At 34.2% G+C, this 25,954-nt stretch overlaps 1 protein-coding gene across 1 annotated transcript; it reads left to right on the top strand.

Moving 5' to 3' along the window:
- The first annotated feature begins 20,418 nt into the window (after nucleotides 1-20,418).
- On the top strand, nucleotides 20,419-21,931 carry LOC110372479 (uncharacterized). Its single transcript, XM_064036990.1, has 2 exons — nucleotides 20,419-20,570; nucleotides 20,995-21,931. The coding sequence occupies exons 1-2, from the start codon at nucleotides 20,419-20,421 to the stop codon at nucleotides 21,929-21,931; spliced, it is 1,089 nt and encodes a 362-aa protein (XP_063893060.1).
- Nucleotides 21,932-25,954: the final 4,023 nt, after the last annotated feature.

The raw sequence follows: 25,954 nt of genomic DNA, 5'->3' as shown, positions 1-25,954 counted from the left end.
TGTAAAAAACTTGTCTGTTACTCATAGGTCAGCGGTGCGAGGCCATAATTTTGTTAGTTTTTTTAATATAATTTATATGTATTGACAATGGGCATAAATCTTCGTTTTATTGGTGTATGGCTCAATGGCGAGAAATATTGAACCCACAATTCGAGATAAGTGGGCTAATAAAAATTATAATAGTTCTCAATATAGAGCTTTTTGATTTCCTTTCTGTTTTTAATCACATTTGAATGTTGGTTTTATTTCCACTTATTCAAGCCAAGTAGAGTCGTGGTAGGTTAGTGGGTAAAGAAGCCACTTCTCAAGTATGAGTTCGTGGATTCGATTTCGGGAAGGTACCAATGCAACTTTTCTAAATTTCTATATAGGTACTTTCTGAAGTATATCTTGGACACCATTGACTAATTAAAGGTAAAAAAAACACCTCTAAGAAAGTATTCTAAAGCTTGAAATCATCAACCCGTATTGAACAAGCGTGGTGATTAACGCTCAATCCTTCTCTGTGTGAGAGGAGGCCTGAGCCCAGCAGTGGGACGATAAAAAGGCTGATGATGATGATGTATTTCAAGCTGTTAAAGTAAAGGAAAAAGGTGGTATATAATATTTTTTTGTTTTTTTTATTTGACATAAATCTCAAGAATATGTTATTACTTAGCAGATTATTTTCTTCAGTTCATTTACTGCACTAAAATTAAGTGCCAAAAAATATCAATAAATTATTGTTGAAGTGCATTATTAAACTTCATATTATAATTACAATATACCCGAACTAAGCACGTATGCACATAATTATGAGAGATCAATCATATATCACGAATATAGTTTCTAAGTATTAATAAATGCATTTTAAACAAGCAATTTGATGTTACAGGGTGTTTCCAGAATTTTGTAGTCTAAAATGGAGTCAATTATGATAATGTGAGCTTAATCGTTGTGTTTTGTATCTCAAGGGTAAATTAGAGATAGCTTTATTAAACTAATCATATGCATAATTGTTCACTAAAGGTTTACTTATAAAACTCATCATCGTCTGCCTGGCCTTTTCCCAACTATGTTGAGGTCGGCTTCCAGTCTAACTGGAGGCAGCTGAGTACCAGTGTTGTACAAGAAGCGACTGCCTATCTGACCTCCTCAATCCAGGACCCGGACAATCCAGTTTTACTCATGAAAGTGAAAGTTATTATTTTTGGCAGAGAAATGAAAAGTAGGTAAACAAAGTTTGTATAAAAATGGACCAAAAACTAGCAAAAAATATTTTATCCAAATACCTACAATAATACATAGTAATTTAGGATAAGGTAAGTAGGTGTTATATTACCTCATCCTTAAATATTTATTTGTCGTTTTTTTGCAAGTTTTTCCTCCAATTATTTCTACGAAATTCACACCCTATATTTTGGTTCTCATGTCCGTATACAGTTTTATTATAATCTGAGTGCATTATTAAGAAATAAGACAGCGCCGGTGGTCCGCGGCACTTTGATCCATCACCTTCATATAACATTTGCCGATAGAACGTTTCCCGAATGTTGTTTAAAATAAGACTACTTGACGTAATTATAATTGTTAATACGATTTATTTAAAGGTCAAATTTGCATGGATTTGTGTGCTACATATAATGCACTTGGGAGATTTTAGTAATTGTTAGATTTTTTCAAAATTCAACGTTAAATTATTCTAGATTTTTTTTTTATATTTGGTTTCTTAATCTACATTAATTTTTAAATTCTCATTTTTGATAGTTAAAATTAGTGGATTTAGTGATCAATTTGTCATATCAATAACAACTACTGACTATTAGCTAGTATTTGCTTACTAGTATTTGCTGACTACCTATTCACTTCTGTCATGTTTATTTTATATGCTATAAAGATTCGATTGGGCAACAAGAAAGAAATATTGATATTGAAAACCGCAACAATACAAACAAACATGCCGAAAATATATTTTTTAACCATTTTCGGTTCAGCCAGTTTATGATAGTATTAAGATTCTTTATCAACTACAGCCTCTCTCGTATATGTATTTTTTCTGTATTTTTCTGTGAACAAAATAAAAGGCATCCCAAAGCATATTTATTAGGTACTTTAAATTTAAATTAAAGAATGTCGTATGTACATAAATACTTTAGCGAGCGCATACTGTAGACTTTTCAGTCGGCCGACTAAAGGCCGGTAGTAGAAAAAAAACTTTTTTTTAAAGTATGGTATTTAATCAAATATTTTAGTAGGTCTGATACCGGCCAAATACCTGATCGTTGTTACGTGTGTACTTCCATTCATCTTCATACTGATTTATGAACCAAAAACAACTATCGGCCGACTAAAAATTTTAGGTTTGCACGAGCTCTTAAAGCGATTTTGTAGTTTATTTTTCGCGAGACACCGACACAAAGATATTTAAGGACCCGTTTTTGATACATTTGAACCAATTTAGTTGAATCAAAGTTGTTATTAGGGTAACCATGGTTCAAGGTGATTAGGATTTCCTGAAATTTTCGGTTTTGTATTTTTTTTGTGTGAACATTCTGAATTACCGGTGAGTAATGCAGTTAAGGTGGTGATTCAGATTTTTTTAAACTTTTTAGTAAGTATGATATTAAATCAAGTTTTAAAATGAAATAAAAAATTGTTTAATGTATACTGAGATGAAATTCACAGCGATTTGTAAAAAAATATCCAAGTAGTAACAATGTAATAAAAAAATATTATGAAATAATCAAAAATCCCGTAAACAATTCAGCTTCATCCAAATAGTTATTTCATAAACAAAAGTAACTTACCGTAATAACTTTTAAGGTAAAATATTTAAGACGTTGATTTGCTTAAATTAAAGTTTGACACTCAGCGTGACGGATTTTCACACCATTTGTTGATAAATAACTTGCAGGAGTTCAAGGCTTGCGGCAAACATCTAAAAGTCGGATTAAACCGGATAATACCGGAGTTTAGTTGATCAAATTACTTTGTGTTTAGAATTATTCAATCGTTTCAAACACTTGTGTTATTTGAAGGGCTGAAGTTTTGAGTTCTGTTACATTGCATATTTATACAGGACATTAGATATTATTTTATTTGAGTTTTTACGTAACAAAAATTCACATGTTAATATTAATAACGCTAGATATGTTTTTTAACATGCAGTAGGTATTTGCTAAAACGAATACACATATTTCGATTACAAGTAGACCCATCTCCAAGATCCCTTTAAAAATACAAAATATCATCAAACTAATTCTTGCTTTTTGTAACATATAACTTTTTCTTATCTACCTATGTCTAGTAGTCTAACATTTACATAAAAACATATTTAAAATATTAGTAACTTTAAACTTTTTTTTTAACATTCAGTATTGAGTGACACCAAACCTATAGTCACCCTACTCGCGATAGAAACGCAACATCGCGTGGCATTGCCCCGATGCAGTAATTGTTGCCCCGGGTGCAAGCTGACGTTAATTAATAATGCCCGCTAACAAATTGCAACCATTTTTGTGCACCATTTTATATGCACTATTTTAGGATTTTTTTGGTGCAGGGTTTGATTTACAAGTTCATTTTTGGATCTGTGTTATTTGATGATTGCCTGATATTTGGTACAAGGGGTATTGGGTTGCCCGGATAACTGGGTTGAGGAGGTCAGATAGGGCAGTCGCTCCTTGTAAAGCACTGGTTCTGAGCTGCATCAGGTTAGACTGGAAGAAGACCCCAACATAGTTGAAAAAGACTCGTAAGATGAAGGTGGTGATAATGTCTGATATATGGTACATTATTTTAGAATATTATGTAGATATAAAATCACCCACTCCTCAATCCTAAGCACCAAGCTCCATATAAATACTGCTTGCAATTTTTTATGATTATTATTATCTTAACTTTTTAATGGGTGACGTCATCACCATACTCTCAGGCGTAGCAAGTTCACTGTTGACCAAGCGTTTCCTATTGATTTCCAAAAGAACCAATAATATTAGAAGAAACCTCGAGGGTACTGTCAACCCATCATCATCAACATCTGCTTAGTATTTTCCCTGCTATGCTGGGGTCGGCTACCTACTACCAGGATAAAACATGATAGATATTCGTTTACAGAAATGCCACATAGCAACCACTAGATCAACGAGGCAGACGCCTAACAAATGACAATCAATTGGAGAGTTGACTACGTGATGTCCACTGGTTGACCGATCAGTCAGGGTGCATGTAGCTGGAGCAAGTTAAGATGCGCAAGTGATAAGAGCACGCGGGTGGGTGTTGTGCTTTGGTACATGTGAGAGTCGCTAAGTATATCCTGCTCATCAATGACTGCGTTTCGGATGGCACGTTGAACTGTAGGTCCCGGCTTCCAGTGAACGTCTTTGGCAGAGCCAGTAAGTCTGACAACCAGTTTTACCAAGAGGTATTGGGTTGCCCGGGTAACTGGGTCGAGGAGGTCAGATAAGGCAGTCGCTAGCACTACCTATACTACGGCACCACCTAGGTTACAAACGATTATAAGATTTTGTCATACCGGTTCAGAAGATTTTGAGTTTATTCATTACAAACATTACAAATCACAGTATCACAGAGAAAAATATGTCGTCCCTATGTCCTCACATTAAGAGCTAGGGCGCACTGTTGGCTTTTGTCAGCGTGACCATTTTGCTACCCAGTCACCCATCATTATGTGATAGTCACTATCGAAAGATGCGCGCAAGCTTTTAATTATAGTGTAAAACAGTAAATTCGCATAGCCTTACTACAGAAACTTAAACTTCTGTTGAACACTGGTCTAAAAACAGTGTGGCTGCAAAACGGACCTTATTTCAACGTCATAATCTGTAATTTTTTTGACAAGTGTTCAACAGACGTTTAAAAGTTTTTGTGGTACGACGATTTATTTCTAATAATTTAATTGAAGTCACTAATTAGCAAATTGTTTTCTTCAAAATATTAGTTGTAGATGTAAACTTGTGCGCTTTTGTTTCCTATTCATAGTCTACATGAAATCCTATACACCTACGTTTGTGCTATTCTATAAATAGGTACAAAGCGTGCCGGGTACCGACTAGACAGGCATCGTGGTATAGATAGACTGACAGATAACTCCACAAACCATGATAATGAATGAACTGAAATATTATAGTTGTAACTCAGTTTAATGTGCAAATTTCAGGTTTGGGTGAATTTGTTATATTCTGTAGTATATTTTTGCGTTTGTATTTATATGGAACTGGCAGTTGATGTCTTGAATAGCACTGCCATCTTTCAGGCACTAAATTGAACTTAAAGCGTGCCTGAAATATTCTTCACTGCATTTCTGAAAGCCATCACAATCAAATGGCCAGCTGAGTTTCGTCAAAAGATTTACAGGTAAACTAGCTGTTCCCCGCTGTCTCGATGGAAGTAGGGCCTTCAGGAACCCGGACGCCTAGATGAGAAAGGAAATGTAGCCTTTATTCTTTTTCAGTATTTAATTAGTTTCGGCGTAAAAGCGAAACATACAGATACACAGCAAAAACTACGAATTAGTAAAGATTACCTCCGTATCTTTATTTGCAAAATGTTCTAAAGCTTATTTGTCCATTAAAATTATTCTAAATATATACAGTATTAGTGCGTAGTAAAAAAATAAATACGGTATTGTGGAGCGATGGTGCCGCATCACTCGGGTGGTTTGTAACAGCGCTCGCCGTGCCAACCACAAGCGAAGGGCTGTAGTACACCGGGAACATATATTTACTGATACTGATTTAGCAAGTTCGAAAGATAGAAATAAACAGCACGTGAGTGCGAAATCCTCATTTTTTACATTTTTGCCTCTAAATTATATTCTAGCTTCAATCACCGGTTTTACTCCGTGGTAACTATTTCGCGCACCCAGACATAAAATTGCTTACCTCAATAAATATGATAGTTAACAGTAGCGAATTTTTCAAATCGGAAAAGTAGTTCCTGATATTGGCGCGCTTAAGCAAACAAAAAGGCTTCGTCTTTTTGCCTGCCTATTTATATGTTGATATCGTTATTAATTACAGACAAAAGTATAATTATACATTTTATTACAAAAAAAAACCCTCTCACAGTACCCCCGACCTACGGTATCGTGTTACCCGCGTTATTATCGAGACCGCCAACCATTTCGCTCACTCAGCAACCTGCAGCCTTTACACGCCAATGCTTAGAGTGCATTTGTTATGCACTCTAAACATTGCACTACACCTCAACTTTGATACAAGTGTTGCAGTCTAAATGGAAAAACGATTTTTTCTTTTTTTGTCTGAAAATGGTAATTTTTTGATACAATTACTAAGTACATTATAAGTTTTCTTCCGTGTTTCGCAAGCCACATTAAATTGGTAGGTCCCTACTATCTTTTAAGGTTTTATCAATCAATCATAAGAGTGCATCTACACGGTGCGAGTAGCTTGCGCAGAGTTACATGCGCAGGTTACATGCATTTCAAAAACGTGCGGGTACAGCGACTCGCGCATGTACTAAAGCAAAATACCCACCCGCGTGCTCTTGTCACTTGCGCATGTTAACTTGCTCCAGCTACCATGCACCGTGTAGATGCACCCTAAAGCTAAGCATCTAAAGCTACTATAAGTAAGTCTTAGCATGGTTAACCAAGTAGTCTGTACGTGTCTGGGTGACCATCTTGTTATGAGGAGTTTTGGAAACCACTTTAAATTGGCGGCTCCCGACTGTCATTTGAACAACTTTGGCAGTAGTTATGGACAGTCAGGATTCAGAAAGTCTAACAACCAGACTTACCAAGGGGTGCCGAGTTGAGGGGGATCAAAATTTTGGCTTTATGTGAATTGACGCAAATTTTTATCAAAATACATAAAATTCTTAAGGATGTTAAGAGAACTTCAGGTTAATATGTATATTAATTTCTTCTCATTTTCTCAAAGAATCGCTTATCTGTCTGTTAAGGTGTCTAAACACCCGAAAAGCACCATCTTTTAACACTTAACATTCACCAAAAGCACGTTCTTTAACAAAACAAACAACCAAATTACATAATAATTGTTACAACATTATCACTGTACAAAAGCCATTTTGTAAATTAAAGCAAAGTTCATAAAAAAATAAAAATTAAAAAAAAGACCACCCCAAAACAGCACAGTTAATAATAGACAAACAAATAGTTTTCAAACGACATAGATAAGGATGGAGATAGTAAAAATAAGCAAGAGTGAAAGAGATGACAAATGCCAGCTACAAGATGGGTGGTCGAGAATTTTTTATATTGCAATTTATGTTCGTAACAAAGTTTTAAGAAATGGTTTAAAGTTACAATCAATTTGAAAGTAGGTATTTAATTTAAATCAGATGATTACTAATGAATGATTACAGATTTTTTTTATTTGGATTACAGATTTCTGAAAATTAAAACACAACTGAAATTCACAAAACAATGAAATAATATTTTACTCACTAAGTACCTCTGGGGAAATTTTCACCCCCATACATGTACCAATAATAAAACTTACTACTCACATAATGACAAACATACATTGTGATTATCAATTAATATGTCAACCCCGGCACTCAGAGACATTTAATGATTTCTTAAGTCACTCCTTAGTGACAGATTCTCACAGAAATTCTGCACTAAGAAACGGCTTAAGCAACCATCAAATGTCTCTGAGTGTGTCCAAAAGTACCTGCGTAAAAGTTGAACTAGCAAAAGAATGAAGATCTAAAGCTTCTCTAGCTTAAAAGGAGTTATACCTAAGGATTCAATAACCTGGCCATCTGTCGATATGGTAACTAGAGATAGGAGTTTGATATTACCAGTATGTAAGCTCATTAAACAAATCGACATACATTTAGCTTACTAGCTTCCACCCGTGGTTTCGCCGCGTAGTGTGTTGATAAAAAGTAGCCTATGTGTTAATCCAGGGTATCACATATCTACATACTAAATCGGTCGAGCCGTTTTGGCGTGAAATAATAACATACATTCTCACAAACTTTCACATTTATAACAAAGTAGGAAATAGGATATTAGTAGGAAGTAGGATGAGTAGAATAGAAGTCCACCATAAGACTAATATCACTGACCTACGCTAATAAAATATAACTTAACTACTATACAACAAAATGTTTTACCCACAAAATAAAACAGCGAACTAAAGCTTACTTTAATTATGTAAATGACTGCAGAGAACTAACCGAACATCGGTAAATAAATAACGCGGTATCATAGTTCGCAGTACCGAAGGAAACACGATATTACAATGAATGTAAATCGTGATAGAAAATGTTTAGTTTAATGTTTTATAAGTTATCTTTTGGCTTCGATTTGGGGAGTTAAAAATCGGTAATGGAGTAGAGACTTCGTTGGATTTATAGATCAAACTAACCAAAAGTATTTTAAGTTCTAGAATATGAATATGTGGTTAAATCAAAGTTAGACCTATTACAGGTGCTTAAAACACGTCAATTACTAGGTGCACTCTTACAAGAAGTGGGTCTTATGGAGAAGAACTGACAAGAAACTCCATAGCTCTAGCAATTTAGAAGTGGGGTATTGTTTTTCTGTTTTCTGAATAATAAGAAATATCTGTACCTAAGCAAAAGTGTAGATATTTATTGAAATGAATAGAAATTAAAAATCGACCTCTGAAATATTACTTCAAAACCAAAAACAACAAAGAAACTTTAAAATAATAACCAAACTGTTGTGTAATAAAATTGTAACTTATAGATATTTGACACATTGAACTACGATAATTGTTTTCAGTTATAATCCTTACTAACAATATAGATGCGAAAGTACTGTCTGTCTGTCGCACTTAATTGTCAAAACTACTATGGCGACTTAAATGAAAGGTACCTATTCCTAGGAAGGACATAGGCTACATTTTATCTGGGTGTTGGAAGTTGTTGCCTCGGGGTACGGGCGGAACCGCGAAGAACACGTAGTATTAACTAATTCGTCTTATAATTATGCATAGTTATGAGAACGATCAATATAATTTACCTGTTACGAGTTGGCACTATTGTGCTTTTAATTTTCCTAACAACAGAATATTTGCTAATGTAATAAAGGAAATTATAGCAATTATATTACTACCTATTTTTCAAGAAGCGTAAAGCTATTTCAAAAAACCAAAACACTACTTTAAACTTTTCTCGCGGTTTTACTCGCGTCCCTGGGGACCTTTTTCCCTTTGCCAGATAAAATATACCTTATGTTCTAGTGAAAGAATTTTCCCAATAAAATCGATTTACTAGTTCGGAGTTCAGAGCCTTAATAGTAATAATCTTATAGTACCTATATGATAGTCAAAGTCAACGTATAATAAAGACAATAATACCACATTATACGCCATTTCAGTCGTTCATGTAAAAACTAAAAGTAGTTTTATGTTCCCATAAATAGTAAAAGTTACAAAAAGACTATGTGACACATAGGAAACTCAAGAGGACTAGCATGAGTCTAGAACATAAAAAGACAACAGAAGTGGAACACCCTGTGTATGAGTTATGAGTGTTCGCGTGCTATATAGGGTGTGTTTATAATGACGGGTAACATTCTTTGATATTTTTTTTTTGTTTAATGTAATTTTGTCTTGTCTTCAATGTTTACTATTACAGTCATAGACTAAACAGTCGGCCAACAGTTGACTGAGTTGAGTTTTTTTTCCAGGCTAAATACCCGATCTTCTTCTTTCGGCCGACTCAAAGTTTGTAGTGTGTATATTTTAGGGAAAAACACGATTAAATAAAATCTTATGTTAGCTGCTATTTTAAATACCATCTATTAATCATATTGATTTTTTAACTATCAAAATTGACCATGACTGACAGTCCAACATGTTTTTATAAGCAAAGTTTTAAACCTTATTTTAATAACTAAGGAAGGCTTTATCCATATTTTGTACCAACTACGATACTCGATAGTCGAGTGCTACGGAAGTCTATGCTACATTATAGCTATGCTACGAAAAGCTCGTAGCAATCGTGTGAAACATACATAGAGGTACATAATATACGTATAGTATGAATGAAAAAAACTTTTAAATATGATGAAAAAAATCTTAGATTTTGAATTTGTTAAGAATTTCGTAAATAAATACATTTGTATTTTATTAGAATGTGATTAGTTTTCATCGGGCATAAAAATGGTTTAATTGTAATTCAGGGAATAAAGGTTTAATACAATATTGGTTTTAAGGTTTTAATCTATATTCATTTTACCAGAATTAGATATCCATTCCTAACATAGCTTATAAACAGATCAACGTATCTGGAAAAATAGGTTTTAAATTCTGCTTGAATTTATTACACTGATTGCAAGAAAAATAAAACATTAGCTTAATATTTCAATCCATATTCATAGTACTTGAAATTTCATCTGTAAAATTAACTCTATTAACAGATAGACCGTATTAATATCTATAGTTATTCTGCCTCAAACCAAAAATTTCTTTAAACACCTATCCTTACAAAATTCCCATTTATTAACCAACAAATTAGTGCCTTATAAACATGCCTTTACCAGGAGGCTATTATGATAGGATGTTCGCGCCATGGTTTCACGGTAGACGGCAACGCGTCGCGGCACAAACGAAACGTACCACCGCGGTAAAACGGTATTTGTACCACTTTTGTACCAATTTTGTACCAGTATTATTATTTGCATGTGTTTTAATATTAATGGCGTTTGATTTACTTATTTTTTGATAGCATGTGAGTAAGTTAAAACCTACTTTTAGGCTCGTTTTCACTGGCTATTTAAATGTACGTCAGTTTTTCGTAAAACCAAACTAAAATTTGAAAATGTATAGCAAAAAAAGTGATTTTAAGAAAACCGACGTTTATGTAGTAGGTTAATTTGGGCCTAATATTACTTATTTATTAAGCGATTTTTCCATATAACAACACTTTTCTTTGTATCCTTAAAAATGCACGCGCGATTTTCATATTTTTTTTAAAGCATGGCGATTTCATTTTGTTTTTGTATTGTGTGTTTTCTAAGTATTGTTTTTTACATTGTTTGTATGCAAGCGTTGATTGGTTCTCTATAATTAAAGTGATTAAATATGACAGGATAATCACCTGTCAATTCTGAAAGTTTTTATGAGAAGCGGTTGATTTAAAAGGAAACAAAGGTCGTGATTTTAATTATTTTTTTCTTCGCTTGCTTTTTGTGAATTAGATGCAGATTTTTATAAAAAGGTTGTTTGATGCAATTTTAACTTTATTTCCTAGTATAATGTAGTAATGTGGTTTGTGTATTTACTCTTTGTATTCTGTACTTAATTAATTATGTATCACAAAAATGTTGTACTTCTATTTGTTTTAAATGTTTTAAATTGATCTTACTGCCAATTTTTAATGCCTTTATGACAAACAATTTGTACATTGCGTGACCCCATGTGTTGTTTATAATGAAATAGTCAAACTCACATCTAATTCTTATTGATGCAATAAACCCGATGAAAACATGAGCACTTACACTTCATCCCTACAATTAAACATGGGTAACTCTATCCTTCTATCTCGTGCTTTCACGCCAAAACTACTGGATTGATTTAATTGTTATAAACAGATAGCTTTAAACCTGGGAACGGACATAGGCTCCTTTTTAACACAGGCGGAAACGTAGAGAACCGTCAGTTCTTTACAATAATTGCAAAAAACTATCTTCAAAACACAATATCATTCACCAACCCTTTACTCAGTTCACTCATGCTTGTCTATCGCGTTCATAATCCTTCGACCTCATAAACATTTTACACCCTTGTGACGTCACAGCGATCAATTTGGCGACTAATATATTTCACATAGAATCGATTTTAATGCCTCCAAGGTAAACATGCGTATCGAGCGGCCCCTTTGATGACAACAAAGCCGGCCGACAAAGGTGCCGAACATAGTCTATTGTTAAAATTAACTTTACTGCACTGAGCGGCAGTTACATACATATAATTTGTTAATTGTTTAAGGTATTTGCAGTTTCGCAGAACTTTAGTTTGAGCAAATAACTCTATTGTTTGAGCTTGTTAAAACGGACCTGTTAATTAAGTTGCTTTGAATATATAGGTGTAGGACTAGTTGTGACCCGCGGTTTCAGCCAATCCTGAGTAACGGCTTTCGTATCCCTATTTCTTTTACTACTTATCAATCATAATTACCTTCAAAAACTGGCAATATCCAATAATAAAATGTTCCTAAATTCTACTCTACTTATAGCTAAAGATAACGCACAGTTAAACTCCTGTCATTTGTCTAGCCTCTTCCAAACTATGTTGGGATCGGCTTTCAGTCTAACCGGATGGAGCCGAGTTCTAGTGTTTTACAAGGAGCGACTGCTTATCTGACCTCCTCATTCCACCCCTTTGCTATGACTGGTTGTCAGACTTTTAATTTTATCTTCTACTAGCCGTTTTCCCGCGGTTTCACCGCATCCCGTGGGAGCTACTGCTCGCACCAGGATAAAATATAGCCTATGTTACTCGCAGATAATACAACTTTCTAATGGTGAAAGAATATTCAAAATCGGTCAAGTCGTTTTTGAGTTTATCCATTACAACCAAACAAACAAAGTTTTCCTCTTTATAATATTAGTATAGATAAGCTTACACATAATCTCAATAAAAAGCACTTAAGACACTCGTAAAAAATATATAAATCACTCGTTTAATTGTATTAGAATTTACATAAGGGTTAGTATTAGCATTGAAAGGTTACGTTGAATAATACTAATTTATACAAATATTGCGATGTATGAATTTATAACAATTCTATGTAATAGTTCAGTGGGTTTTACGAAATGGGAGATATCGTGGATATTTATTTTGGTTTTCATAGGCTAAAATATGAAAAGTAAGTACCTATCTTCTGTCTTTTACTAAATTGACTTTCGTAAAGTGCTCTGATCTGATCTGAGTTAAACTAAAAAAACATCCCTGTTTTAGTCGTCGGTTAAAATATTACCATGTTTATAACGTTCTCATCCCTACTATCCCTACTAATAGTATAAATGCGAAAGTAACTCTGTCTGTCTGTCTGTTTCGCTTTCACGTCTAAACCACTGAACTGATTTTAATAAAATTTGGTAAAGAGCTAGAGTTGACCTTGACAAAGAACATAGGATAGTTTTTATCTCGGATTTTTGAAGAATTCTTTTGGAAACGCGATATAACCGAACACTACGCGGGCGAAGCCGCGGGCGGAAGCTAGTAGGTAATAAACTAGTTTATACAAATTCATAAACTGACTAACTTTCAGACTAGAAAGGTTAATAGTTGTTGACTTAACCATCATAAACGCATATTATTTCAAGCGACAGGCCATTACTGCACATGTCCTGAAGTAGTTTCCGTGATGGAGAGCAATCAATCATTTGTTTTATCGCTAAAAAGCATCTGCCATACGTATACCAACATTTATATGACAAATATTCATTTCGACACAAAAGAAAGTTTACTTTATTCAAAGTCAAAGTCAAATAATTTATTTCATTTAGGCCTTTACAGGCACTTACAAAGGTCAAGAAATATAAATAAGTTTGATTCTAGTTGCCCACTCCAAAAGTAGCTTCCTATAGAGAAAACTCCATGGTTACTCTTTTTAAAAAATCTATTTCTTAGTACATATGCAACAAAAATATTACTTAGTACTTGTTTGTTGTAACTTTGGTAGTTGTTAGGGTAGTCAGATGCGAGAACTTGGAGAGGCCTATGTCCAGCAGTGGACTGCTATAGGCTGATGATGATGATAATGATGATGATGATGAGGGTAGTCAGAAGCCAGTAAGTCTGACAGCCAGGCTTACCTTGGGATATTGGGTTGTCCGGGTAACTGAGTTGAGAAGGTCGGTTAGGCTGTCGCTCCTTGTAAAGCTGCAGGTACACAGCTGCATCCGGTCAGACTGGAAGCCGACCAAAATATAGTTGGGAAATGGCTAGACAGATGATTATTTTTACACGTAAAGCGTATGAAAAGTAAACTATGTATTAGAACCATATTTGTTAAACCCAATGGTCACTCCTATTTTAAGAACTACAGCGCGAACAATGCACTTATTCTACTAATAGGTATTATAAAATATTATATGTGAAAGTTTGTGATAATTTATTAAAGTATGTTTGTTATTCTTTCACGCGAAAAACGGCTGGACCGATTTGGTTGAAATTTGATACCCTGGATTAACACATAGGCTACTTTTTATCTACACACCACGCGGACAAAGCTTGCGGCTTTAAACCAGCAATTAGTCAATCAACGGCCATTTCGTCTATTGCAGACGATTTATGTGGTGGTGTCTGTGATACAACGCCTTTCGTGACTGAACAGACCGATACGAGAGCGACATCTCTTACCACAGGCTTGACAAGAGAAGTAACTGGACATTAGTGTCGAACTATGTTCATGTCTTTTCTGTCTCTTGTCAGCAAGCACTCCGAACCAGGCTTCATCGCAAAATTAAAAAGGACATAATAGATTTCACTACAAAAACCTTCGACAATATTTAACAAGGTAACAAGGCCATGTTATTCAAAATTCTAAAGTATTAAAAATGTGAAGTGAGCAATGTTTCCTGAAGGTCCAAGATTTGAGGGTTCACTTGAATTATCAACGCATTGAGATTTCTTGCCCGAAAGATACCGAAAGGTCCCAAAATAAGAATGTCGGTCAACCCTAATTAGGATGGTCAATTGACTCTTAATAAGTTCTGTAGCAAGTCGGTTTACGAATGAGCAAGTTAGTTTAACTATTTTCTGTAAATTAATGGACAGTTTTGTTAAGATTTTGTCAACCCGTAAATGGTAAAGGTCTGTTAAATTACCCTTTTCTATTTCATATTTGTTATTAATTGGAATATTTTGTTACAATTCCGGTTAAGAAATGAAAAAGTGATATTTTTGCAATATTGTATTTTTTTAAGAAAGTGTATTTTTCGAATAATTAAGCTGTTGTATGCAGCATTTAGAATCAGCACTTCTTGTAGATAATATTAATATTGACTGATTTGTGTATTTCGAAAATAATAGCATTTAATTATCATATTTTAAAAATTTAAAAAATAGTGTTCTCAAAATACATGAAAGTCTGCTGAGACAAAATGCAATTTCGTTAAGTTCACAGCTTACAAGACAAGAAAAAAACCTAAAAGATAAATATTGTTATTACAAATAACATTCCCCAATTATTATTTGTAACAAATCTTCGCTGCACCAGAAACGTCCATACAAATGTCTGGCGCATTAAACTCTCTGGATCATGGATCTATAGATCTGTGGGAGAGGGACGGAGCTATGTAGTGACGTGAGACGGCAGATATAATTCCCACAACGATTACCTTCACCTGAGATTTGAAAGGGATGTTGCGGTAGGTCAGGGATTTATCGATATCGATGTGATTTCTGAAGATAAATTAATTAAAGAATATCTACCACTGTTATTATCTACTGTTGTTAGACGACATTTTTTTTTAAGATTTTAGACAATAAAAAAAATGTAATCTTGCATGAAGGAAAGACTGATGCGGAAATTAACGAATTTCAATTCGTGTAGTTTTATCATTCATTTTGAATCAATAAGCAATATTACCAATGAGTAAAAAAAGTTATTGTAGGTAATCACAATTTTAGTTACAAGAACATTACTACTACACGCAAATATGCATATTTAAGAATTACTTACAAAATATTTTAACAACTTGCTAAAAGCTCTATGACACGGTATCAAAAATCTAAACTATCGACAAACCACCACACCATCACTACTAAGAATGCACCTTGACAGCACTAAGGGAAATAGTTTTTTTTAATCACATCAATCTTCACAATATATCATCCCTTTATTTACTGTGTGCTACATATTCGCGCACCCGGCTTTGTCTGTCTCTTAGATTTCAGAGCAAGGGGATATATAGAGTACACCAGAGTGTACTCTATAGAAATGTACGCCATTGATGCATGTCTTGCAACGTCAGTATAAATGAATTTGAAGAACAACTGGTTCATTATGGAGTATGGGAATTTTGTTAAAGTAATAATACTGGATCATTTTTGCTGTATGACATGTGTGTTTATTCTTGTGTCTGATTTTTTTCTTTATAAAATGATTTTGTCACTTGTATAGAGTATATTTTTGTTATTTGGTCTGGTTGAGATGGAAATACTTAATACTTAATTCTTCATGTTTTTTGTGCAAAATTGTGTATTTCTCTGTACATATTTTTCTTGTACATAAACTGTTTTTCTTGTCTCTATATTTAGTCCTGATAAACTTAGTTTGCTTCTTTCTTCGCGAGGGTGAAATGGTCACCAACAAATTCAAATATCCCGTGACCAATTTCCCCCATTAAAAAAGCCATTCCAATTTCTATTCCTATGCGAAATTTAAACATAAATCAAAGACACTAAATAGTTAAGTAATACAATACAAAATGGGCGAGGCTTTGTTCATTTTTGAGTCCAAAGGGCCCCATTGTAATGGTAACGAACCCAAGATTTGGATGCGGTAGTGATCAATACAAATTTTGATTTGACCTGCTTTGGGGATTGACCCAGTTGCAGGTTGCACTGTGTGGTCACCTTACGTGGTCAGGGGTCCACAAGTGTTGGGAAAAAGGTCAGAAATGAAACAGGTTTTGTAGTGGAATTGCGGAAATTATAACAGGGTTGTGTCAGGTGTGAGACGGAATTTGAAATTGTATTGTTTGGTGTGCGTTGTTGTAATGTTAGGGAAAGATTTGTGTTTTGATTTTCAGATTTTTTTTTATTGTTGGTTAATTATGAGACATGTAGAGTTTAGAGAGATAGGTATTCGTGCTATGAAATCTGATGATTCAAAACATGAATGAAACCATTATTTGTTTGTCTGATTGTGTATTTTAGTGGTCGTTCATAAAGTGATAATTATTTACCAACGAAATAACTCTAAATGGTGATTGATAAGCTTATAAATAAATTAACTTCACGCTGGTTTCTGAAAGCCGTAACTCTTAAAAGTACATTTTTGTTCAAACAACAATAAATTCGTTCTAGGTTCCTATTGTTTCTTTCATATTTTTCGTTCAAAACAAACGCGATTTAGTTGGAGTTGTTAAATGAAAACATCTATACAGTTTGGTCAGACCATTGTTCAAGTTTTTGAGCTTTTCACGAAACTTCGGAGTTTCTCCTAAAGTCATCTTACAGTAACTCGATTAGAAGTAATCGGTTTTAACTGACAGTAGATAGGAATTTATACGTAGAAATTTCATACCTTTGGTTGAATTCTAAAGAAGAAATTATTTCATTCAGTGAGAAATATTTTTTAATGTTCAGTTCTTTTATTGTATCTTAACTTAGCTAAAATAAAACCAGTACGTTAATAACGTCTCAACAAATCCTTGTCCGGATTTATAAATAAAGTTAAAAATACAAATGAACTCGGTTCGCCCGACACGGCGAGACAAAAATGTGGCCCTATTTACGTGGCCAGCAGTTTAACCATAAATATTCTGAATGTGCATAATTCCAACATTAAACTGGAGCTAATCACTGATATGTAAGACATAGTCACGCGCTCGGGTTTGCTCACAAAATTCAACAGAAATCATATTCGTAGGCCATGCAACGTGCATTTGGCGCCTACAAGATACGTAGCCTTTTTTTCAATAATTACGAAACTTGAATTCCTTTAATCACTGCACACAAAAATCAACTTTAAGTAACTTAATACAGAGTAAAAAGTCCTGTTTAAATTTCGGGGTTCTGGATGAAATCTAAGTTAATCGTTTTACAAGCGCTCGTGTTTCTAATCTCACCGTTAGCAGCTTTGATTTAGGGTTGAATTTTCAGTGGGTGATAATGTCCTTGTGCCAGGATAATAATAATGCATTTTTTGTTATCCAAGATGTCCGTGTGCGATGCACCGATTTGTGTGACTGTGTGAGTGTTGTCTAGCAGCTGTGCCTATTATTTTGGCGTTGTGTGCGGGACTTGAATAGTGCGACTCCGTGAATTTGATACGTTGATGCACTATTGTTAGATTTTATACAAAATCTAGGCACATTCAAATATTGAAACATATCAAATGTTTTTAAACAAAGTTCCCAAGAATTGTGAATGCTAAAAATATTCAAATCGCCATTGTAAAGTGTATTCGATATCTGATAAAGCTGTCTGATCGTTTTATGTCATACGCTTCTAGCGGCGTGTTTTACAATATGACGTGAAAAAAATTTCTAGCTGACACAAAACGCAAGAAATCCAAGCCTGATTATGTCGTACACTCGCGTGACAGCTTGACATTTGACTTAAAAAGTATAGTTTATAGCATCAAGCGAGTTTTCCAAATGTGTTTATATTCCATTTTGTAATTATGCAAAGCGATGATAATGACTCTGTCAAGTCACGATTAAGCTCAATTTGATTTTTTTTCAAGCAAACTTTTTTCCGCATTAATGTTTATGGATGTAGCAAACTTGTTAATTTTCGAACTAGGTCAAGACATCACTGCATTCATAAATATTAAATAGCGCGGTAAAAAGTCACGCATAGTTCCCACCAGCAGAACTTACCTTAACTATTTTTGAATGCAGTTTGCAACGCTCAAGATTGTTTGACTGCAGTACAAAAATAGAAAGAAACTTTTTTTTGCATGGTTGGCAAAGCCATTCCTGAGAACATATGGACCGCTACGTCGCTAGATCAAATACACCATCCTGCCGACATTATAGTTCCTTTATCAATACTTTCCAAAAAAACCTTGTATAGCATCTGTCTCACTTAATTTTGCCGTTTAAAGTCCACAGGTGTGAAAGGGACGGGTATAGAGGAACATCCTACAATATAATTGCTTCGAAAATAAATAGATGTTAGACAATAGGTTTGAGAAAGAATGACAAAACGTCGCGAAGTGCTGGTGTACAATTGCCAATTTTAGCTTAGCAGTTCATTTGTTTTTGTATTTTATGTTTTTAAAATTGTTAATAACTTGGTTTATTTATTTATTTACTAAACTTTATTTTTATACTTTTTCAATTTAAAATTACAATACAAAAATCTTAAGAAGATTAGTTTCCTAATGCCTAAACAAAAGATAATGCACCTGCACAAGCCAAGTAGTTTTAAAGTCCATATAAAGACCAACTGAACTGCTATTCAAACCAAAATAAAAATACACCTTACCATAAACACCCAAATATTTCACTCTGCCAACCAAAAATAAACACACCACCAAATATATTTGATACACTTACAACCAAAATACCGAAAATAGTCAAGCAAAAATGAATACGAATCACTTTGTTACCAAAACTGAAAGGCAATAAAGATGGTTCTTCATTGTCATCTATAGCTTTCGTGAGCGTCCTTGAAACATGACTTACAAGCAAACTGCAGACTAAATAATCGGCCGACAATTGCCTCGATGGTTGCTACTTTTTAGCCTAGCCTAGCCCTTAACTGTTCTACTGATGGGAAAGGCCTCCCTATTTTACGAAACTTGAATTCCTTTAATTCCTACGAATGCTTCTTGTAATGTGCGTACTACTTCATCTTCATATTGATTTATGAGCCCAAAGAAACCGCCGTCCTTGGCGAATAAAATGATTTACAAAAATGTAACTATCGGACGACTAAAAGTTTGCAGTATGCTCCTACCTACTGAAAATCTAAGTAACAATTTCACCACTTACTATCATAAACAGTTAAAGCAAGCTTGTATTTAACCACGAAAGGCGAATTAATTCAAACTGCTCGATTTGACCTTGGGTTACCTGTGAACTGCAGTTAACCCGTAGTTTCGTGTGTTGAACCTTTCAGCGGGTTGTCTCTACAGTTAACATTCAGTGGGTTATTGTGCAGGTTAGTGAATTCAGTAAGTTTAAGTAATGTTACGAAGTTAGATTTATTGTTATTTCTTATGAAAAGCTTAGATTTTTAAAATTTTTGTTTGTCAGACTCTAATTTACGAAGTGAATTAGCAAAGCGTGATAAGGAAAGTTCAAATGGAATAGCTATTAGTTATTAGTAGTTCACGTAAAACTACACAAACTAATTAAAATAAGTATGTATTTTTATTTAAAGTTACTAATTTCCAGTTTGTTAAATGCAGATTCATATTAGTCGATCGATTGAATTACTTCAAAAAGATAAAAACAAAACAATAACAATTAAATCAAGCATGGTCAATTTGAAGCCATAATGATGTGCTTTATATTTTAATATCAATATTACGAGTACTTTAGAGCACAGTAATATTATTAATGCCAGTTACTCTATCTATCTGTCTATGTATGTCTGGCTTTCGTGCCGAGATTACTGAACTGATTTAATTAAAATTTGGCACACCGCACATACTCTAGCAGATATTATAGAACCTGATTTTACCCGTGTGCTGGAAGTTGCTCATTCAGGACCCGAGAGGAACCGTGGGGAACACCTAGTAAAATATTTTTTTTTGTTACAGATAATGAAATGCGCAAGACTCCATCTTCAACAGAGAGTGAAGGGCAAGTCGAAGAATGAGAGCCGTCTGGTTGAGAAGCCTCGGAGATACTGCCAGAGAAAACTTGTCAATCCCCAACATGAGGAAGATCCAAGATGGATTGATATTTTCGATAGGTAAACCATAACCTGGTAGAGAACGAACAAAAACTGTTTGGCTTTGCTCTAGAATTTATGTACTTTTTGTATAATTTTGTGATATATGTTTACCATCTCCCGAGCTTTTTCCCAACTATGTTAAACAGTCTAACCGGATTCAGCTGAGTACCAGTACCTTACAAGGAGCGACTGCCTGTCTGACCTCCTCAACCCAGTTACCCGGGCAACCTGATACCCCTTTTGTGATATATATTTTTACATTTATAAGTAATATCTAGTTAGTATTTAAATCTTTCTTCCTGTGTCAATGGAGTTCCAAATCCAACTTCCAAAGACAAGCAATATATTCCATACCTTTCCTTAGAACGATTTCTGCGCAGTGTTCTATGACGACCAATATTTTAGGGAGAACTAGCTATACATGATATTTATTTTGACTCAGATTCCACTGCAACGCGCGCGGTGACCACCTAACCGATGCCATCGACAGCGTACGAGCTCAAGATTCAGATGACATGGTCCTAACAGTACAAACCCTCAAGTTCCAAGGTGATGTCGACCAAACTACGCGACCACGAACCAGCTTCAAATACAAGAAGAACACAGATGTGAACAAACACAGAATGTTTGTCAAACAAGCTGTCAGTGAGAACGAACTGACTGATGATGATAGATCCTCACAGCTAACATATTACTACTTTGATGAATACTTGAAATACCTATACAATACGGACAGGTCGAGACCCACATCTGCTAAATCCAGCATATTCTTAAAAGGCTACAGTAAAGAAAGAGAGAACAAAGCAACACAAGTTGAAATTAACATGGACGACAAGAAAAACCGTAAAGAACCTAAAATTAAAACAAATCCAAAAAAATCTCCCAAACTACAGATGAAAGAAGAAATTAGAGACGTCCCTGAAACTATAGAAAACACGAAAATTACTTATCAAAAAACGGGGAAGAGAAAAAGTCTCACAATATCGCGGGCTCAAAGCCCTGAGACGGTTCAAGTAATTAGAGTGGATGTTGTTTGTAATTACTCGAACTCCACATCAGATTATGACGATAATAAAAAGGCCGAATGTTCAACCGACAGATCGGAAAAGTTCAGAGATGATTCAGTTTTGAAAAACAGTTATTTCGCTAACAAGTACAGTAATCATTTTGCAACTAAATACCTTTTGACGAATACTGTGAAGTCGTTAGATGAGAATCTATCGGGAGGATCTAAGGTGACGTTGCTTTGCAAAACTTTTAAGCTTTCTGATCGTAATATTACTGAGAAGCCGGAACAAACTCGAAAGTTTACGAGAAAAAATAAGAAGAACAACAAAATTAGGAGCAATAAAATTAAACATCATGACGTGGTTTACTAAGATTTTTAAGAATTAATCTTGAATTTATTAATCTTATTTTATTTAGATAGGTAAAGCGAACAACATTTCAATTTCTTCCTTCTTAAGTGTATACATGGTTACATTTTTGGTATTTAATGTGCAATTGATAATAAATTCGAATTCTAATATAACATAAATGAAAATCATAATTTTACTTACAGAGCTCTATACCTTGTTTCCACCCCGATCTGCAAAACTTATTTTGGTGAACAGCAGCGCCATCTAGTACATTTTTAAGAACTTATTGGCATTAGATTATTCAAAACGCATGTTGCTTATATATTATTTTGTAAAGATTTCCTCAAATATTCTGCAAAAATCATTTTATAATATAAGTACTGAGGGGTAGGTATTGGCTTGCCCGGGTAACAAGGCTGAGAAGGTCTGATAGTCGCCCTTTGTACAAAACTGGTACCCAGCTACCTAGGTTAGACTGGAATCAGACCCCAACATAGTTCGGAAATGGCTAGGCAGAAAATAATGATGTTTAATAAGGTATAGACGAGCAGGTTATAAATGATTATTTATTCAAATATTACACAAATGAACATGAAAAATACACTACAGTTTAGAAAATTCTGTCTTTGCGATTGTAACGCTTAGGAAGAGATAGACAATAAGATTTTTTCTATAATAGTTAGTACGGTCTCGGCGTGGTGTCGTGTACCTGTCTGCAAACTAGCCGGCTTGCTGGCGCCACCCTTGGTTAGGACAGTGGCTCTCAAACTTCTTTAAACAGGTAAAATTTTACACTTGCCCAAGGTAAGGTAATATAAAAAATCTTAAATAAAAAGAAGAGAATGGAACGTAAGAGTAAAATAGCTGTAAATAATCATTAATTGGAGATAGAGTGAAGTCTAGCAATATTATTAACTTTGTTTGTCCCAATACGAACTCGAAACCTATCGAATTTGATTTGTGACTCACCGTAAATCTACCATAAAATTGTAATAGAATGATGAAAATAATCCTTCTTAACGTGTAATCACGTTAAGAAGGATTATTTTGTTTTTTAAAGTACTAAAAATATGTTGTACTTTAACTACTTTATTCTTCTTCTCTTACTTACTGGCTTCTGTTAAAGTTTTGGCTAGCAGCCCTCGCGATTTGACACCGATAAACTTTGACAATCTCTGACATTTACGCAGAAAAAATATCGTAACGTATAGTTTTCACGAGCTCAGTGATTTAGTGAGGCGGTGCGTGATTAAAAAAAAGTCGTTTTAAACTATGGACAAAATTAGGTAAAAAAAAAAACAAAACGTTTGGTAATCAATCTCTTAGTTTTTACTAAAATTGACAGAAATTATTTAAGGGAACGATTTTGAGTTATTTATTTGATTGCTATTCTTTTAATGTCATATTAATTGCGTAATATGCTATTCGATTACCAATATTATGTGTATACTTTGGAATTCTGAATTTACGGAGCAAAATACGTTTTTAAATAGAATTAAAATTGTTTGTTTTTTAGTTAAGCTATCACTTTAAGTCTTGAAAAAGTTTTCAAAGATTTGAAGCATAAAACCAACAAAACAATGGAATTAGATTATGACACCTACGAAAGGAGTCCTCTTATGTAAGTAAGTACTGAAAGGAGTACCTTCTTTGTACCTAAAACTCATAGAGTTAAGAAACATCAAACAAAATAAATACACCACCCGATCAATAACTTTAATTCCGTGTCTCAAAAAAGTCACAAAAAATGGATAACTTGGTGTCAGTCACCGTAAGAAGCGACTTGGCGCAAAATACTAACTTAATTACGTACTGAAACAAACTTGCGTGAGTTAAGTTCCGATTGTGAGAGCAACGCCATCTATCGAAGGGATGATACAACTTCAAGTGTTTGCTGTGCAGTTTTATTGTGGAAAAAAGAGTAAGTATGATTCTAAATTCATACAGTATGTAAATACAATAAATAAGTATTCGTGGAATCGTTGGTTTTTGAATATCTTAGACACTAGTGACTGATTAAAAGTGAAGGAAAACATCGCTAAGAAACTTGGACAATGATGTTTGAAATCAACAACCCGCATTGAGAAAGCGTGGTGATTAACGCTCATTCTTTCGCTGTGAGAGGAGAGCCTGTGCCCAAGGATGGGACAGTAAAAAGGCTGGTGATGATGATGATAATGACTCTAATTCGGGTTCGATTCTCGGTTCGGTCGACATTTGTGTGATGAGCATGCTTGTTGGCCGTGGTCTGGGTGTTATAATATGTATTTATAAATATGTATACATATATGTAGCTATATGTAGTTTATCAGTTGTGTTAGCACCCATAACACAAGTTAATTAATAACTTACTGTGGGGCTAACCGACCGTGTGTGAAAAATGTCCCGACCATTATTTATTTATTTATTTAATTGTACACTCATTATTCATATTTATTCACCGCGTTGAGTATAACGTATGCTGGTGAATATGGGCCAATCTCCATTTTGGCCTTCGTCCACCAGTGCATATTTTTAGTCTGCAAGGACTTTTTTTGGTATGGCATCTCGTAGTTCAGCCTAAGAGGCCGTGCACTGCTTAACCGGATTTTTCCCTGTGGATGCCTAGAATTTAAGGCCTCCAACCAGGTCTGCAAAGACTATTCTTTTTGTTAAGCTTTTAATTTTATAATCCAGTAGAGTTAAAGGTGGCTAATTACACGAGCTAAAGAGAAAATTAAATATGACTAAGACGTAATTATAATGGTGATTCACATCAATCACCACATTAGTATTTCCCCGGTTTCTAACCCGTACATGATCTGCAGATTCTTTGCTCTTACGATAATTACTGTGTTGAGTAAATAACGATCTTTGAAGATTTAAATCAGTATGCTGAGAAAAGTTTAGTCGTTGGTTTAATTTAGACTTTTGATCTAACAAATGAATAGTTTTAACAAGTGAAATTGTAAACGTATTAAGTATGCTATGGAATTGGCAAAAGCCTTACTTTAAATTTTCAATGATATTTTAATTTAAGTCTATGGAGAGGAAATTGTAGACTTTTTTGTGTGTATATCAGAATTACTTTTACAACAAAAATTACGTAAAATATGACTTCTATACAATTGATTGGCAGATAAACAAATAAAGTAGGAATAGCAGACAAACACTTGTTATATAATTTCTTATTTTCAATAAAGATTTTGCAAAAGACAGCATGATGAGCGATTACGTTGTCTATTACCTATTATCTTACATAAGGTCTGAAGGTATTTATTTTATAGGCTTTTTAACAACTGTATTTCTAGTGAACCAATGGTGCCTTTAAATGGTTAGTTACGAGAGCGGGGGTTCGATTCCAGGCATGTAGGAATGTCATTTTTCTGTGTTAGTATTTTTACATGATTCAGGTATATAATTTTAGAAAATTGCAGTCATTTTTTCTCAGATTCATCCGCAGTCAAAATATCTCATGCACGCAATGCCATCTTGTGCAAAATTGTCACCTAAATTATTTGTTTGTTAGGTCAATCTGTCTTGTCAACAAAACAGCATTTTGTGTTATCCAACGACAGAGCAGACATCTCCTCTCATATAGAAGGGAATGAGCGTTAATAACTACGCTCACTCAAGTCCTATTAAGAGATTTCAGAGAAAGTCTTCATGTCAAGTAGAATGTTTTCCTAATTTTGAAATCACTAAGTAAATCCTCACTTTCAATCAAAGAATATTACATTACATTGCATAATTTCATTGTATTTTATAGCATACTATAGTGTCTATAAGTACTGAGTTTATTGAGCCTGTTTACGGTTCGCGGTAAAAATGTTCTGGCATGCCAGAGCCGCATGCTGTAATTGTTTTTGTTGATTTTTGTTCGATAGAGCCCGCATGCGGATTGGCATTTTTTATTCACTTGTAAGAGAAGAAATGAGAGAACTAGGTAGTGCCCGTACGACGCTTGCTTTAGGATGATAGGTATTTGTTTTTAATTTTTACCGTATGCGGGAACCTCTTATAAGACAAGTTAATGACCAATGAAATTAGATTAGAAAAAAACAA

Source organism: Helicoverpa armigera, chromosome 1 (assembly GCF_030705265.1).
Source record: "Helicoverpa armigera isolate CAAS_96S chromosome 1, ASM3070526v1, whole genome shotgun sequence".
Lineage (NCBI taxonomy): Eukaryota > Metazoa > Arthropoda > Insecta > Lepidoptera > Noctuidae > Helicoverpa > Helicoverpa armigera.
This window is presented reverse-complemented; position numbering and strand designations above follow the sequence as displayed.